Source organism: Penicillium riverlandense (genome assembly GCF_028828495.1).
Source record: "Penicillium riverlandense strain IBT 135883 chromosome Unknown utg000003l_segment0_segment0, whole genome shotgun sequence".
Lineage (NCBI taxonomy): Eukaryota > Fungi > Ascomycota > Eurotiomycetes > Eurotiales > Aspergillaceae > Penicillium > Penicillium riverlandense.
This window is the reverse complement of record NW_026643196.1, coordinates 4,341,304-4,357,133: the sequence shown is the minus strand read 5'-3', so window position 1 is coordinate 4,357,133 and position 15,830 is coordinate 4,341,304. Positions and strand designations below refer to the sequence as shown.

The 15,830-nt window shown below is 52.9% G+C and overlaps 7 protein-coding genes across 7 annotated transcripts; 4 read left to right on the top strand and 3 right to left on the bottom strand.

Annotated features, from left to right (window-relative positions):
• Window positions 1–705: 705 nt before the first annotated feature.
• Window positions 706–2,831, bottom strand: N7474_005373 (uncharacterized protein; the record flags this gene model as incomplete). The annotated part of the gene is made up of 5 exons (XM_057196788.1): window positions 706–2,067; window positions 2,124–2,308; window positions 2,364–2,454; window positions 2,517–2,649; window positions 2,701–2,831. The coding sequence occupies 5 exons, from the start codon at window positions 2,829–2,831 to the stop codon at window positions 706–708; spliced, it is 1,902 nt and encodes a 633-aa protein (XP_057054184.1).
• An 833-nt stretch (window positions 2,832–3,664) lies between these two features.
• On the top strand, window positions 3,665–4,826 carry N7474_005372 (CIA30 family protein; the record flags this gene model as incomplete). The annotated part of the gene is made up of 2 exons (XM_057196787.1): window positions 3,665–4,049; window positions 4,105–4,826. 2 exons carry the CDS (start codon window positions 3,665–3,667, stop codon window positions 4,824–4,826), a joined length of 1,107 nt encoding a protein of 368 aa, XP_057054183.1.
• Window positions 4,827–4,939: 113 nt separating this feature from the next.
• Window positions 4,940–5,961, bottom strand: N7474_005371 (phosphoribosylaminoimidazolesuccinocarboxamide synthase; the record flags this gene model as incomplete). Its single annotated transcript, XM_057196786.1, has 3 exons — window positions 4,940–5,316; window positions 5,372–5,747; window positions 5,812–5,961. 3 exons carry the CDS (start codon window positions 5,959–5,961, stop codon window positions 4,940–4,942), a joined length of 903 nt encoding a protein of 300 aa, XP_057054182.1.
• A 167-nt stretch (window positions 5,962–6,128) lies between these two features.
• On the top strand, window positions 6,129–8,681 carry N7474_005370 (putative anaphase-promoting complex subunit Apc5; the record flags this gene model as incomplete). Its single annotated transcript, XM_057196785.1, has 7 exons — window positions 6,129–6,834; window positions 6,882–6,975; window positions 7,025–7,563; window positions 7,613–7,719; window positions 7,771–7,907; window positions 7,957–8,488; window positions 8,535–8,681. 7 exons carry the CDS (start codon window positions 6,129–6,131, stop codon window positions 8,679–8,681), a joined length of 2,262 nt encoding a protein of 753 aa, XP_057054181.1.
• A 396-nt stretch (window positions 8,682–9,077) lies between these two features.
• On the bottom strand, window positions 9,078–9,827 carry N7474_005369 (cytochrome c oxidase subunit VIa; the record flags this gene model as incomplete). The annotated part of the gene is made up of 5 exons (XM_057196784.1): window positions 9,078–9,123; window positions 9,251–9,258; window positions 9,318–9,477; window positions 9,546–9,570; window positions 9,641–9,827. The coding sequence occupies 5 exons, from the start codon at window positions 9,825–9,827 to the stop codon at window positions 9,078–9,080; spliced, it is 426 nt and encodes a 141-aa protein (XP_057054180.1).
• A 475-nt stretch (window positions 9,828–10,302) lies between these two features.
• On the top strand, window positions 10,303–12,266 carry N7474_005368 (DNA-(apurinic or apyrimidinic site) lyase APN2; the record flags this gene model as incomplete). Its single annotated transcript, XM_057196783.1, has 2 exons — window positions 10,303–10,432; window positions 10,486–12,266. 2 exons carry the CDS (start codon window positions 10,303–10,305, stop codon window positions 12,264–12,266), a joined length of 1,911 nt encoding a protein of 636 aa, XP_057054179.1.
• A 1,319-nt stretch (window positions 12,267–13,585) lies between these two features.
• N7474_005367 (Mating type protein) lies at window positions 13,586–14,741 on the top strand (the record flags this gene model as incomplete). The annotated part of the gene is made up of 2 exons (XM_057196782.1): window positions 13,586–14,027; window positions 14,083–14,741. 2 exons carry the CDS (start codon window positions 13,586–13,588, stop codon window positions 14,739–14,741), a joined length of 1,101 nt encoding a protein of 366 aa, XP_057054178.1.
• Window positions 14,742–15,830: the final 1,089 nt, after the last annotated feature.

Here is a 15,830-nt window from a genome sequence, read left to right as displayed (position 1 = left end):
GGATCACACATCTTATACTCGTCTACATGTCGATCATGATAACCCTGCATGAATGGAGGATACATCGTCACACCCTCGCATGGCCAGGTTTCTTCATTCATTCTGCTTTTCTTGTTTTCGTCTGGTCTTCCGCTGCTACTTCATTTCCTCTTCAGCGTCCCTTTTGCACTTGGGACACGGGCATTCGGGTTTTTGGTTTGTTTGGTTTCTTTTCTTTTCACGGACGGCATCCAGCATCAACAAGCGCATCCCCCTGTACATATATCTTAGGTATTATTCTACCGGTCTACTCATTCATTACGTCTATTCATATCTAGGCGTTTAGTTCAATTGGATTGGGTTATATTAAGTTTACTTGAGCGGTGGTGATTTATTTTGAACGGAGTTCTGGTAACTCTAGGGTTGTCCACTTATAGTACAGTAATCATAGCATAGGTAATATTTCCTGAGCAAACTTGGAAAAACAAAACATTTCATTCATTTTTGGTTGGTACAAGAGACAACAGACCAGATCAAACTGTAAAGGAAACAGAAGGAAAGAAACACATCCAAGGACACAAACTCAATTCAACCAGGTTTCATATAGAAAAAAAAAAAGTCAAAACAAACTTTTGGATCCACAAAAAACAAAAGGAAATAAAGAAATAGAGCACATCCTCAACGTTTAATAAACGGACCAAAAGGAAAGACAAAAAAAACAAGAAACTATATCGACTTCGACGATGCAGTCCTCGTCAACGAACAACTCCTCGAAGTACCCGCAGAAGCAGTAATAAGCGACTGCGCGACCTTCTTATCATCCACCCTCTCCTCCTCCAACTCCCCAATCACTTGCGCAATAAGCTCCTCACTCAGATCCGCCCAGGCAGCCTTCGTCTTCGCCTCGTTGCGCACGTACTCCTCAACGGTGATCCCGCTCGCGGGCTGGTACTTGCTCGCCAGGCCCTTGCGCTGCAGATGGGGGTTTGTGGGGTCTGGCGAGGAGGTAGGCTCGCTGGAATGGTTGCGGGATTCGTTCAGCGGGGGCGAGGGCGAGAAGGAGAAGGATGGGGAGTGGGAGACTTCTGATTCCGAGGACGAGTGGGGGAGGCATTCTGTTTCTTCGACGACGGTGTCGAGGACGGTGAATTTCTTGGGCCTTTTTTCGCGCCGGGAGGGTCGGTCTTCTTTCTCTTCCTGTTCTTGTTTCTGTTCCTCTGCGTCCGAGGAGTCCGAGTTCGAGTTCGAGTCCGAGTTGTGCGTTTTAATGAGGCGGGGCGCTTTCTCTGGTGGGAGATTGTATATATCAACCTCTGGTTCGTCGGTCTTGTCTTTCTCGGTATCCTTCTCCGATGCTTCAGGCGGAGTTCCTCCATTGGTCTTCTCAGAGCTTGTGTCGTTGTTGCCGGACGGTGCAAAACGGTACTCCATGCTCGGGCCATACCCCTCAGGGCTCATGGCAAGCATGTAGTATCCATCTGCTGGGCCAGGCATCGTATATGGTGGAGGGTATGGCGGATATCCCATGTCAGGTGCATAGGGGTCACAATAAGGAGGTGGTGGCATGCTGACGGGCATAGGCTGACTGTTGACAATCATAGCACCGCCGTTCATATCCGGCAGTGACGATGCAATAGGCGGACCGGGATTGTACATGGGGCCTGGCGGCGGGTAGTAATAGTATGGAGAAGCAGGCCCGCAGCCACTGGCTGGAGGATAGACTGCCGGGTAGGAGACTGGGGGATGCATCGGAGGAGGCACGTTGGGGGGATACAACGGCATCCCGGGGTACATTTGAGGATGCAGCGGTGGACCATAAGGAGGGTATGGGCCTCCCGGAGGCATGTTTTCGTTGTAGATTGGTGGTGGAGGGCCATTGTAGCCTCTTGGATTGTTGGGCCCGTTGCGGTAGGGTCGGTTGTTGTTGAATCGGGGTGGTTTGTTCCCAGAAAGACCAGGAGGAAAGGGAGGAGGAGGCGCCCAGTTCTTTTTCTTCAGATCCTGAGCAGATTTATTTGACTGTTTCGCGCGTGGGTTGCCGTCGATGTCGAGAAGAACCATGTAGTATGTCTCGTCCTTTTGGAAATGCTACACATGTTATATTAGTTGGCATGGCTTGGGGAAATTGGGTCAAAGAGACACACCCTGATAGCGTCCCTGCAATCATCCACATAGGCAAAAGTAACTCTGCAGACTGTGCACCAGCTGTAAGGTCCAGACTGGTAGCGTTCAAGAGTGTAGAGCTCCACAGGGCCACGTCCATTCAGTGCGTTATCAACCTCAGCGTTAGAGATAGACTCCCCGGAGCGGAATCCAAGACATGCCGTTCCTGAAAGCCATATATCAGTATTTATCAACAGTATTGAATGTGCAAGCGTACTTACGTCTTCCTTTTGCCCTCTCAATCCGTAGCCAGCGGCCATCCAGTTTAAGCAACTCATCCCATTGCAGTGCCGTTGCGGCATGTTCCACATACTGTTCCAGAAGTCGAGTCAGTAGCAAGGTAATTTGAAGAGGCAGGAAAAATAAATTTTTACCTCAAACTGCACGAAGGCCCCAGGAAGCCCTTTCTTCTTGTCTTGTTTGATCTTGACATAGCAAGGGCCGATTTTCCAGAACGCGCGCGATAAGTAGTCGCTCTGCTCCTCGGCGCTTAGTTTGGTTGAAAGACTATTGAAGTCGGTCAGCAGAGGTGAAACAACTGGGGATGGTAAGACTTACTTGCCAACAAAGATGCAGGCATCAGGAGGGAACAAGCCCTGGGCGTTCTTCGCTGAAGGTTCCTCGTTCACCCGATCCCCCCGTCGGGAGTACCAGGGCTCAGAGCTGGGAAATACTGTCTGGGAGGTCATCTTCAAGCACTCGAGCGAGTTATATTGTGTGTAATATTCAAGAAAAAGAGCGACGGGGATGAAGTATATAGCAAGTGTATAGACAAGCGAGAGGATGAAGCGTGCAGACACGATGAAGCCACCAAGCTGGCATATATGGCATATATGGCCCCGGCCCAAGAAAAGGGAATAGTGACGGGGACATCATCCACGGGGATACTAGTAGCCTGGCCTTGCAAGTGCTAAGCCTTTTGGTGGGCTTCTAGGCCCTAAGGGGTGGGAGTCTCGCGGCCAACCATGGCTTCATCTGGGGATGCCCTGTCGGCTTAGGGCCGTTGGCTCAATGTGTAGCGCTTGATAACAGTCCCGAGGACCCAGATGAGTTTAAAGGCATGGCCAAGAAAGTCGAGTCCAGCGGATGCCTGGTCGGGGCATCACGTTGGGCTGCGGCTGGGAGAGGCGCAGCCCATACTCGCTGGAATAGGGGCCTCGGTTCCACGGACAGGAGATAGAAGCGTATATGGTTCCTGCGTTCCCGGAAAGGGACGCGGGTGAGTCAACCACGATCCAGAGAGTCGCCGACATGACGTTGGATGTGCGCAACACACTTGATAGTGCGTTCAGGCAACAGATAGATCAAGGCTCTGGAATCGGCCAGTAGAGGTCGGACCATGTAATCAGGAAGGATGAGCATTATTGTACATCGATGTAGGGCACAAGAAGAGTTCCACTTGGTTAGTTATACTTGCATCGTAAGTAAACACTCTGCTTATCTGATCTGATCGCCTTATCTCGCGCCACTCAATCCGAACATCTATCTTCCCTTTCCCTCTTTTCCCATCACCATCCCAGCCATGATCCCAACAGCACGGTGCCTGTCGGCCGGACAGGGCTTCTTTAAACGAAGCGCAGAAGAACTCAGTCGTCTGGGGAGAATAGGTAGCGTCCTTTTCCGCCTCCCCCATGCTGCGCGTGCTGCTAACAGACCATTTCCCGGTCCAGCTTGGAACACCGAGACCCTTCACGTACCGACCAAGCCATATGTCCTGCTCAACTTCGAGGATAAAGAGACCATTGACGGCTGCAAGACAATGGCCGATCGCGCTGTAGGAGGCTTCAGCACCGCCAGCCTCGACTACGAGCCGGCCGATCCCTCCTCATCCAGCACACCCGCCCATGCGCGCTTCCACGGCAGCATTTCCACAAAACTCCCCGCGAACTGGACAGTTGAACGGACCGGTATGTGAATTTGATGGCTTGCATTGATAGAGACTGATCGGCTCGGGGCACACAGGATACGCCGCATTCCGCAACAAAGACCGTGGGTTCTGGCTTTTCGGCCGTCTCTTCTGGGACGTCGACCCCTACACCTACCTCGCCTTGCGCATCAAGTCCGACGGCCGGCGATACACCGTGAACGTACAGACCGACTCCGTCATCGAGACCGACATCCACCAGCACAGACTCTACACTCGGCACCACCGCGTGCAGGGCGCATCGCCTCTGCGCCAACAAGCCACCCACACCCAAACGTCAGACTCGCCCGAGCTCAATCAAGAGTTATATCCGCACGGGATCCCCTCTGCTCTTTCCGACGTGCCTCCCGAATCGACCGTGATTTCTTCGTCGGCCAGCACGACCACCGCTGGCTCACCGGGCTGGGAGACTGTTCTGCTGCCCTTCAGCTCGTTTGTACGCACAAATTTTGGCTACGTGGTTGAGCCCCAGACTTCTCTCCTGCGGCAGCGGATCAAGAGTATTGGAATCGGGCTGACGGACCGGGTCGAGGGGCCGTATGATCTGCGCATTCACAAGATCTGGGCGACGAATGGGATGAGCGAGGCGGAGGCGGACGAGGAGCGCCGCATCTGTGGCGATCATGCTTTGCCGGTGGATGAAGGTGTCCGGACGGGCTGGACAGGGTCTGACGAGAAGCCTGCTGAGTCCCATGGCCAGCAAAAAAACACCGGTGGGAAGGCGAAGGGGCTGAAGGGACTCAAGTCGGAGTGGGATTAGTGATATTTACTTGGAGTTGATGTGTATTATCTACCTTTTGAGAATGTAACAACATTGGACATGCCATTTGTTTATTTCGTAAAGCATGAAAAAGAATATACAACCTCACAGCCCTAATTACCCCCAGTGATCATCTCCCACGCCTCCCTATACTTCTCTGCCGTCTTCTTGGCAATCTCCTCAGTCATCCGCACACCCTCCTTCCCCTTCAGTCCCTCCTGCACCAGCCAGTCGCGCAAGAATTGTTTATCGAAGCTCTGCTGGCCACGCCCGACCTCATAGGAGTCCTTCGGCCAGAACCGGGAGGAGTCCGGGGTCAGGACTTCGTCGGCCAGCACGACCTCGTTGGTCTCCTCGTCGACGCCGAACTCGAACTTGGTGTCGGCGATGATGACCCCGCGCTCGAGGGCGTAGGTGTGTGCGGCCTTGTACAACGTCACTGCCAGCGACGCAATGGTCGATGCGTATTGTTCTCCGACAATCGCAACCGCTGTGTATAAATGTTAGTCTATCTCCATGAATTATAAACAAGTAATACCACATACCCTGATCCGGATGGATATTCTCATCATGCTCTCCCAGCTCCGCCTTCGTGCTCGGCGTATAGATCGGGCCGTCGGGGAAAGCCTCGCTCTCCTTCAACCCAGCAGGAACCTGAATCCCATGCACGGTGCCAGACTTCTGGTATTCCTTCCACGCCGAACCAGTAATGTAACCACGAACAATGGCCTCAATGGGCAGGATGCGCAATTTGCGCACCTGCATGCTCCGGTTCTGCAGCACGGGACGCAGCGGCGCGGGGATCTGGGGCGGGAGGTCGAGGGTGAGGAAGTGTGTGCGCAGCGACGGAATCGCTTCGGTCAGGACCTGGAACCAGGTTCGGGTGCAGAGGGTGAGGAGGACGCCTTTGTTCGGGATACCCTGAAGCTCAATTAGCATTGGATGCGTGGGAAGAAAGGGGAGCTAGTGATCAATGAGAGCGTACATTCTCCATGATCACGTCGTATGCGGAGATGCGGTCTGTTGCGACGAAGAGCAGGGTCTTGTCGTCGACCTCATATAGATCGCGCACCTTGCCCCGAGCGACGAGAGGCAGGGCGCCTTGGAGGTCAGTGGTGGTGAGAGCGTCTGCCATTATGAAGTGTAGAGTGGAAAGTGAATCATCGTCATCGGGCAACTTTTTTTCCCCGTCCCGCCGGGTGTGCCTGAGGCAGCTATCTGTTGTTCCACCACGCGCCCTTGACTCTCTCATTATTGACACACTCGTTGGTACTCAGACACACCAACTAACAAAATGTCAACATGACGCGTTATCTGACTCCGTGGAGGGTCTCTCTGCTGTGCCTGATAACAGTCTACACCGACGGCGACGTACCCAACACCTCCGCCATCCATGTTCTGTCGTTCCTGACCGCGGGCATCTTCCCGCTCGATGCAGCCGATAAGCAGTGGACGAAGCACTACCTACCGACCATCGCCGAGCTCGAGGAGTTCCTGTCAGGCCATGAATCCTCAGTGCCAGGCCGCACGCTGTGGGATCTGTTCCTGAAGAAGATCTGGTCCATCAATTCGTGCGATGCACTGGAGACCTTCTTCAGCGATGCGCTGCCCGCGCTGCTAACCAAGACGCGGGAGCAATTGCTTCAGGAGAGAGATGATGGACTTGCTCCTGAGACGGACCGCATGCGTCTTTCGCGCAGCTCGCCTTTGGGCGCGTTTGTGCGCCGCGCCTATCTGGAGTATACGCGGTTGCAGTTTTGTGATGCGGTGAAGCTGTGGACTGCTTTTGTGAGGTACCGGCTGCCGACCTACCATATGTGGGCGAGGAGGAATCCGTCAAATTCTCAAGCTCCGGTGGATGCGAATCTGCTTGGTGCTGGCGTGGATATGAACAGCTACCTCTCTCGGGTGGTCTATGGCAATATTGAAGACGACGAGGATGAGGAGGGCATGGTCAGCGCCAAGGACGCGGAGCGATTGGTGGAATTTCAAATCGGGGAACTGCAAAGTATGTTGCCCTCCATGGGGTGAGGATCAGATAACTGATAGCCCCAGAAATGGGAGGCAGAGTCCCGGACGAGATGCGAGCTCGCCTGAAGCGTATCATAACCTCGGAGTCGTCTGTACCAGTCCTGACGTACTATATGGAGTAAGTTCCTCCCTTGTGGCAAAACATATCAATCGCTGATATGGTCCAGATATCTGGACGCCTGGAAAGCCGGCGACTATACATCCGCCTTTGACAATCTCCACCGATATTTCGACTATACCATGCACAGCAACTTTGACCGCAGTGCATACCAATTCGCGCTCCTGAATCTCGCCATCATCCAAGCGGACTTTGAATGTTTCAGCGAAGCGATCTCAGCCGTGCAAGAGGCCGTAGCGATTGCCCGCGAGTCCCACGACATGAACTGTCTGAATTTCTGCCTGAGCTGGCTGTACCATTTCGGTAAAGCCTTTCCGGAGCAGATGCGCGAAGTCCAGAATAGTGGTATGCTGGGTAACGAGAAGGAGGGTCTTGCCTTCCTCAAGGCCAAGTCGAAGGAGACGGAGATGTGGTCGCTCATGAGTACCACGGTGTTGAGCGAGGCCAAGCTGGAGATGCAGCAGGGAGAGAGTCTTGCGTCTATTACCGAGTCCTTTGCGCGCGCCTCTCACATCAACGTCACCAAGGGTCTTACAAATCCAACAGGCGGGTACATGTTACTCCAAAGCGCCCTGTATGCCCGCTTAGGTTGGTTTCCCCACGAGCAAAATTGGTTGCAAAACTGACTATATGACAGGGGCCACCCACCTCTCCTGGTTGGGCACGGAGGTCTTCCGCGAGTGCTACAAGGAGAATCATCCGTATGACGACTTTATCAAGATCACCTTTCGGAACTGCCAAATTGTAAGTCCAGTCTTCTCCATTGGATGCTATAGATGCTGATATGACGCACAGCTGGCACAAAAGGGCAGCTACAAGGAAGCATCTGCTCGCATGAACAAAATCGAGCCCGAAAGACTGCGGGCCTTCCAATACAACAATGCCTGGACATATTACTCCGGGCTATTACAGCTACGACGACAGATTTGCCGGTGAGTATTACTCGCTCATGGTTTTTATCCGCAATCTAACCCCTCCCAGAGATGACAAAGTCGCCGTGGAACACATCCTCTCCCAACTGCAAGCCATCCAACTCCTCGACTTCGACATGCGCCTCCTCCTCGCATTCTACTCCATCGAATTCACAATCCGACAGGGCGACTACGGCCGCGCCTTGCGCATGATCGAACAAGCCGCCCAATCCATGCACCCCGAGAACTTCGACGTGCACTCACAGGTGAAAATCCTCTGCCTGAAAGCGAGCGTCCTCTCGCGCTGCGGCCAGCCGCAACGCGGCTTCTCTCTCGCAATGCGAGCCGCCAGCATCGCCCACCACTCCAAGATTCTTTTCGACCTGTGGGAAGCCATCTGCACGCTCTCCACCGTCCTCCTGAGTCTGAGGGAATTCGACGCAACCGGCGAGCTGGTTGAGAGCATTATGCCCCAGATCCTGGAGAGCGAGGACTGCGCGCTCATTGCGCGCGCGTACTCGCTGCTCGTGGATGCGAACATGGGGATGGCGGGAGAGCTGTGGAGACTGCAGGGGGAGGGATGGCACGCCTGCGAGAAAGGAGTATATTAATCGCGCGCTTGGGTATATCGACTGTGCGTATGATCAGTACGAGGAGATCGAGGATATCAAGGGCCAGACGGAGATGATGGCCAAGAAGGCCACAGTCATGCATCTTACTGGGGATCCGGTGCTGGCGAATGATTATGCCTCCAAGTACCTGGATCTGCGGAAGCAGATGGGTGTTGGGGCGTGACTGTTGGCTGGGGGTCATAAATGATGAATGCCATAGATATCGGACGAGGACGAATGCAATGATCAATTCTTGTCGTATTTGTTGTCGTGGATCTGGAAGGTCTGTCTCGCATGGTATATTTTTCAAATAGCATCGCTACAGCTGACTGCCTTGCGATGTTAAAGAGCTGTATGGGTACATCTACGTTGCAGAAGATGGCAACAAAGGAAATAGCAGTAGTATTGTCAGCTACTTTTCAAAGGTGTCGACTGAAAGTATAACCTCGGAGGATTCTTTCACTCCAAGGACCAACAGTGCGATAGATATACATGATACTTTGCATCCAAAACCCCACTCCCGGTCAAACATTCAGGGACTCTCGCTGAGGAGTCGAGCTCTGTCGCGGAAAGGAGGTGCTTAGACGGTCTTGTCCTTGTTGTGGTAGTTGACCTCGGAGTTCCAGCTGTAACCGTTGTCAGTATGTATTGAAGCAGAATGGGAACAGTCGGGTAGAGAGATTCGGGTTAATCAATGAGATGGATGCCGGATATGGAAATGTATGTCGCGAGTGGTGCGGAATTGAAACTTACAAGATGGTCTGCAAAGACAGTGGTCAGCAAGAAACAGTCAATAGGAAACAGAGAAGGAAAGACCCACCTTGTCACCGTCGCCAAAGGGGAAGTTCTTTACGCGGATGTTCTGGTAGGGGTACTCGGTGCGCTCCTCGAGAGGGGGCATGTGCTCCCAGTGCTCCCAGTGCTCATTCCAGAGGTTGTAGGCGTTGATGCTACCGCCAATCAGGCAGGGGATAACAGCACTGTAAGACCAATTAGTTCCAATTCCCGGTCCCGTCCCCTCTCAGTTCAGGGAGAGCGATCAACGCACAAGATGGACAGCTTAAGCCACAAGCCTGCATAGCCAATTCGTCAGTAAACCCCGATCCCACAGACACAATTGTATCACAGTAGAGATATACGTACCGCTAGTCGAGGCAGCATGGTGCTTCACAGCCTCGCGCTCGCGGTTGAACGCATTGTCGGCAACCCACGAAGGCAGTTCGGCCTTGGACGAGTTGAGGCGGCGCTGCACGGTCGAGCGAACGGGGGCCGAGCGCAGCTGCTGCGCGGCACGCTGGGACAGGCGGGCGATGGGGCGCTGAGGGAACATGGTGGGTGTGGGTGGAGTGGGGAGGAGTGGTGAATTCAATGAATTGAGAGGTTGAGGCGGTTCGGGTTGCAGTGTGCTTCTCTTCCCGTCTTGGTCCGTATTATGTCAGCGTCATTATGTCATTTGGTGTTTGGTCACGTGAGAGGATGGGAGATATCACGGGGAAGGAAGCAGTGACATATTTAACTAGACGGAGGATATGCTGCGTCGAATGCGCTAGCAGCTAGCCATGGGGTTTTGTATCACCACCTGGAACGGTACGTTTCCATCGGAGCTGTCTGGAATCGACGCTGACGTTGGACCACAGTCAATGGGATCCGGTGGGTACATGAGCTGGAGATTGGAGTGTACTCGGTGCTGAGTGATTGAGCAGGAACCCATTCTCGTACGAGCCATGGCGAGGAACGCGTACATTCGCGGTTAGCGATCCCATCTTCTGTTCTTGTCGTTCTCCAACTAATCCCGAGTCCAGTCCATGTTCGACATCCTAGAGGCAGACCTTGTCGTCTTTCAGGAAACCAAGATCCAGAGAAAGGACCTCAACGATGACATAGTCCTGGTTCCAGGGTGGGATTGTTATTTCAGTCTCCCCCGAGTCAAGAAGGGTGAGAGCTGCCTACCTACTGGCCCCCCTTTGTACAAGTCTGTGGTTTAACAGCGGGCACAGGGTACTCGGGCGTGGTCATATACACGCGCAACGCGACATGCAGTCCCATTCGCGCCGAGGAGGGCATCACGGGCGTGCTTTGTCCGCCCAACTCCTCAGTGTCGTTCCGGGATCTTCCTGCCGAGCAGCAGATTGGAGGATATCCAACTTCTGAGCAGCTTGCACGACCAATCATTCTGTCCGAAGACTCGGATCCAGACGAGCAGCAAGGCAATGAAGAACCCACAGCCGATACTGAGATTGATGCCACCACTCTCGACTCGGAAGGACGCTGTGTCATCCTCGAGTTCCCGGCCTTTGTTCTGATCGGAGTGTATTGTCCAGCAAACCGGGATGAAAGCCGCCACTGCTTTCGCATCAGCTTTCTCAATGCGCTGGATGCTCGCATTCGAAATCTTGTTGCGCTGGGGAAACGGGTGGTCGTGACGGGCGACATCAACATCTCCCGGGGGGCGATTGACGCAGCGCATGCGCTGGAAGCCATTCGAAAGAACCAGACGTCTGAGGCTGACTTTATATCTACTCCGCCGCGGCGTCTGTTCAACCAGTTACTGTCTGACGGGGTAGTTATCGGCGAACGGGAACAAGGTAGAGAACGGCCGGTGTTGCATGATCTCTGCAGGAAGTTTCACCCCGATCGTGCGGGAATGTATACCTGCTGGGAACAGAGGATCAATGCTCGGCCCGGAAACTACGGGTCTCGGATCGACTATGTTCTTTGCAGCGAGGGGATGCAGGAGTGGTTCGCGGATTCGAATATCCAGGAAGGCCTCATGGTATGTGTTGGTACCTGCCTGTCTCTTGCACACTTACTAATTGATGCGCAGGGATCTGACCATTGTCCCGTCTATGCCGTTCTCAAAGACATCGTGTCCCATGATGGCGAGCCCGTCCATATCCGTGACCTGATGAACCCGCCAGGCGCTTTCAAAGGCGGCGAGCGTCAGCAAGAATATTCGGCCAAGTTCATGCTCCCGACGTCTGGCCGTCTGCTCCCAGAGTTTGACGTTGATAAACGGAGGAGCATCAAGGATATGTTTGCCCGTAAGCCTCCCAGCACTCTGGCAAGATCCACAAGCAACCTGCAGAGGACTCCTTCCGTTCATGAAACAGAACCACCTGCTGCACCATTATCCACACCTTCCGAGACAGACAGCGCTCCTCCTCTGGCAGAGAGCCCAGCTGCAAAACCTATTCCTCGCAAGCGCTCACAGCCTGCCCCCATTCCGTCCGCCAAACGTTCCAAATCCACCTCAACACCCTCCTCCTCTGCCGCTGGACAAAAAACACTAAAGGGCTTCTTCAAGCCGAAGAGCCTCGGAAGCGGCGAAACTTCGCATTCTCCTCCAAAGACCTCAGGCGCAGCTACAGCACAACCCAACGTGACATCCCTCGCCTCGCCTTCGAAGACCATGGTTCCCAGTCCATCCAAGCAGCCACCCTCAGGGCCACACACAACCGGCCCTACGGGGCAAGAAGAATCCCCGATTACGCCAGGCAAACTGCCAGATAGCGACACGGTCATCGACCCGATCGTCAGCAAGGAAGACTGGAGCAAGCTCTTCACGCGCAAACCGGTGCCCCGATGCGAGGGCCACCAGGAGCCGTGCATCAGCATGAAAACCAAGAAGCCCGGCATCAACTGCGGCCGGGCGTTCTGGATCTGTGCGCGGCCGCTCGGCCCCAGCGGGAACAAGGAGAAGGGCACGCAGTGGCGCTGTCCGACGTTTATCTGGGCGAGCGATTGGAACTCGTCGGCGCAGGAACATTGAGATGGTATATCTCGGGGATTATGGGCTGGTGTTTCTGCGATGGGTATATCTATTATTTCTATTGTAATGGACTTTTCCATCTCTGTCGTGTATGGATATACTGTAGTGTGTACTTGGAGTGGGATGTGCAAGAAAAGACTCAACGCCTGAGTGTAGACTGGAGAGGGTATATAGCTATATGGGTAGACTCTACATAAACGAATATAGACCTCTCCCTGCCTCCAATATCCCATTATCAGCACCAGCACAGCCATATACCATACTGTAGTTGTTCCCAGCAACTAGTGTTTGTCGTGTTTGGTCCCTCAAGCACACGACCCGTGCTTCCCAAAACGGAAGGCACGGAGTTCATTCACTGGTTACCAGGGCCGTTGCTAGGCAAGCACAAGTACTTTGAGGGAAGTACCTCGCGAACATCGAGTCGGCCCCTCGAATGGCCATCCCATATATCCCATATATGGATGTCGCCGAGGCACCCAGCACCCCAGCACATGGGGTTCGTTGCAGATAGTTATCAACACAAAAGAATACCATGTTATTCTATAGTATATTTTTATATTTCTGCGGGTAGATCATTTAATTAATGTCTGTTATGTCATGTCGTAGGGCTGAACGGGGACCCTGCATTCTCGGGATCTCCGCCCCACCACGTGTATGCAGTGACACCACGGTTAGTTCATCAGTAGGGGTGGATGTGTGATTTATCCTGCAAATCAATCAAGTGGGATCGGATGAACAACTGTATCCCATAATATACAACTGTCCAGGGTTATCTACCTAGGACGGACGGGAGTCACCAGGTTAGGGCTACCATATAAAAAAAAAAAAACCACAAGATCACAAGTATGGCAATACCATCCAGCATCACCAGTAGATGTTCCAACGGTACCTCGAGTTCCCTCCCCAGCCCCCGTTGCCAGGCCCGTCGCCAGGCAAACAAAGAAACTCGTCGACAGAATAGGAAGGCGCGGCCCCGAGACATGGTGTTGGGCTCCCGGGTCCCCTAACAAAGAAAGTACCTACCCCCGTTCCCATCACCCACCTTCTTTGTTTATCTCCTCTTCTCTCTTCTCTTTCTTTCTTCCTTTCTTCCTTTCCTTCCCACCCCTCTTCGTCTCTCTTCCCATCCCACCTTTCTCGTCTACCTTTCTCGCTCTGCTTCGCTGCTTCTGCTCTACTTCACCGGCTTCACCTGTTCTGTATCCCGCTCGAGTCTTGTGCCCTCGGTGCTTGGTCTTTGTCACGTTGTGAAAGTGACCTGGAGGGCTGTCTTGTTGCCTGTATCAACACTCTTGTGTACTTGACAAACCGGCTTCAAGATGGCGACCACCGAATCGCTCACGCAGTTGCAGTTCTTCGGCTACTTGTCGAGCCTCCATGCCAATGAGGCTCAGCGGATCCTCTCAGGATGGAATTCGAGTGCAACTTCTATGGAGGACTATGCTGCGACTGTGATCGACTCTCTCCCGCAGGAGCTTTTTGAGCACACTCTTCCCACCTCGCCTGGCCCGTACTACATCTATGCCAATGGGATTTTCAGTCTCATGCCCCCTCGCCGCCCGCAAGAGTACATGGCACAGCTTCAAACTTACGATTATGAGGCCGAATTTGACGCTGAACTTGACGCTGAAGATGACGCTGAGGATGACGAGCAATTGCAGCCTGCTCCGGCCCCGGCTGTTACTCCGGCCCCTGCCCCGGCTCGTGAGGCTGGAACCACCCGGCGCCTGCGTCCTCTGAACTCTTTCATGGTGTTCCGAAGTAAGTATTCCTCCAATCTCCTTTTCTCGCCACATGGATATTAACATCTTGATAGGCTACTATGCCACTCTGTTCCCTGGCATGCCTCAGAAGTTCAAGTCCTCCGCCATCAGCAACCTGTGGGCCAAGGAGACCTTGAAGCCAAAGTGGGCAATCCTTGCGAAGGCTTACACCACTATCCGCGATGACTATGATGTGGATACTCCATCGCTTCCTGATTTCATTGAACTCACTGCGCCTTTGATTGGAGTCCCCGAGCCCGCGGAGTATCTCCAGATGAGCGGATGGAAGATCGTCAAGTCTACTGAAGGATACGATTTGATGAAGACCGGCCCTTCGCGCGTCAAGGAAGAGCTTGTGGCGGCACCTCCTATCAACATTGAGGATGTTATCGAGTTCTGCGAGAGCGTGGACTACTGCGTACCCAAGGAACGCACGACCCCCGCAGCTGTTCAATCTGCTTTGGCTTTGAACCACGCCCAGGTTACAATCCACAACGGAACCGTGGTCATCAATGAGCCGATCAACCTTTCTCGTGTTGTCATGGATGAGTGGGATGTTGAGGAGATTTACCCATATATCCACAGTGTGATCGACGCCGACATTCAACCCAATTTCGACCCAGAGTTTCTCGACCCGAACTTCGATGTGGGGTTTGACTTCGAGTTCCCAGAGTTTCTGAACGAGAACTTTTTGAATGAGAACGTTGTTTGAACGACCTCCTTTCATCTTCACACCATGTGATCCACCACGGCCTGCGATGAATGATACGATTTCGATTGATGCATGTACAACACGATTTTACACAGATTCGGATTTCACCAACGCTTTTCCTTTGCCCCAATCATTGCTTTGATGCTAGTTTGGCGAGTCGGATGATCTGATCTCCTCGGGGGTTGGATGAGGCCGTGGCCCGACGGGTGTTGGCGATCTTCTCGGCATCTTCCTTGCTTTCCTTTTTCGATTTTCACTCAAGTCTTTCACGATTTGACCTTTCAGCTATTGCATACTCTTACCCTTTCCTTTGCTTTGTCCTTTCTGATTTTCTTGACCTTCTTTTTTGTTCTGTTTTTTACTTGGGGGACGCCAGAAAACTCCGAAACACGTCTGCATTTGTGTCTTCTTTTCGGGGGAGAGGCCGGAAGCTGATTCAAAAAAAAAATTGAAACTAATCACCCGGAAAAAAAGAATTTTCAACCTCCTGTCTTATTACAAGCCTTCAGGAGTTTTCTGGTGTCTCGGTGTCTGGTTCGTCGGCGCCTTGTCATCTTGTCCCTCACTTTTCTCATGTTAACTTCAACCTCCTGTCTTATCACAAGTCCGCAGGAGTTTTCTGGTGTTTTGGCGTCTGGTGACTCGCGCCTTGTCAATCATCGTGGTGTTGCGGCGTTGTCTGTCAACCTCCTGTCTTGTTGCAAGCCTGCAGGAGTTTCTGGTGTCTCGGCGCACGGTGTCTTGGCATTATGGTTCTGGCGTGTGGTGTTGTGTGGTTGTTCCAAATTGTCAATTTGCTTTTGTTCTTTAGGCTGAGAAGTTATCCACGGGTGTTGGTGGTGGATCGTTGCGCGGGTTTTTTCCCTACTGGGGTTTTCCTGCAGACTTCCCATGCCTTTCTTGTTCATACCCCGGCGCCCAGTTTAGGTTTTATGTAATTTAGAAAATACCAAAAAAATCCCCCCCAAAATTGGCTTCCTTTCCAGCTTGTAAACTATCTCCTCGTAGATGGGTATTCTGAAGCAACCAATTGTATCGATGGAGTATACTCTCCTCGAACGACCCTGCACTCCTCAAGTCCAAGTCTAG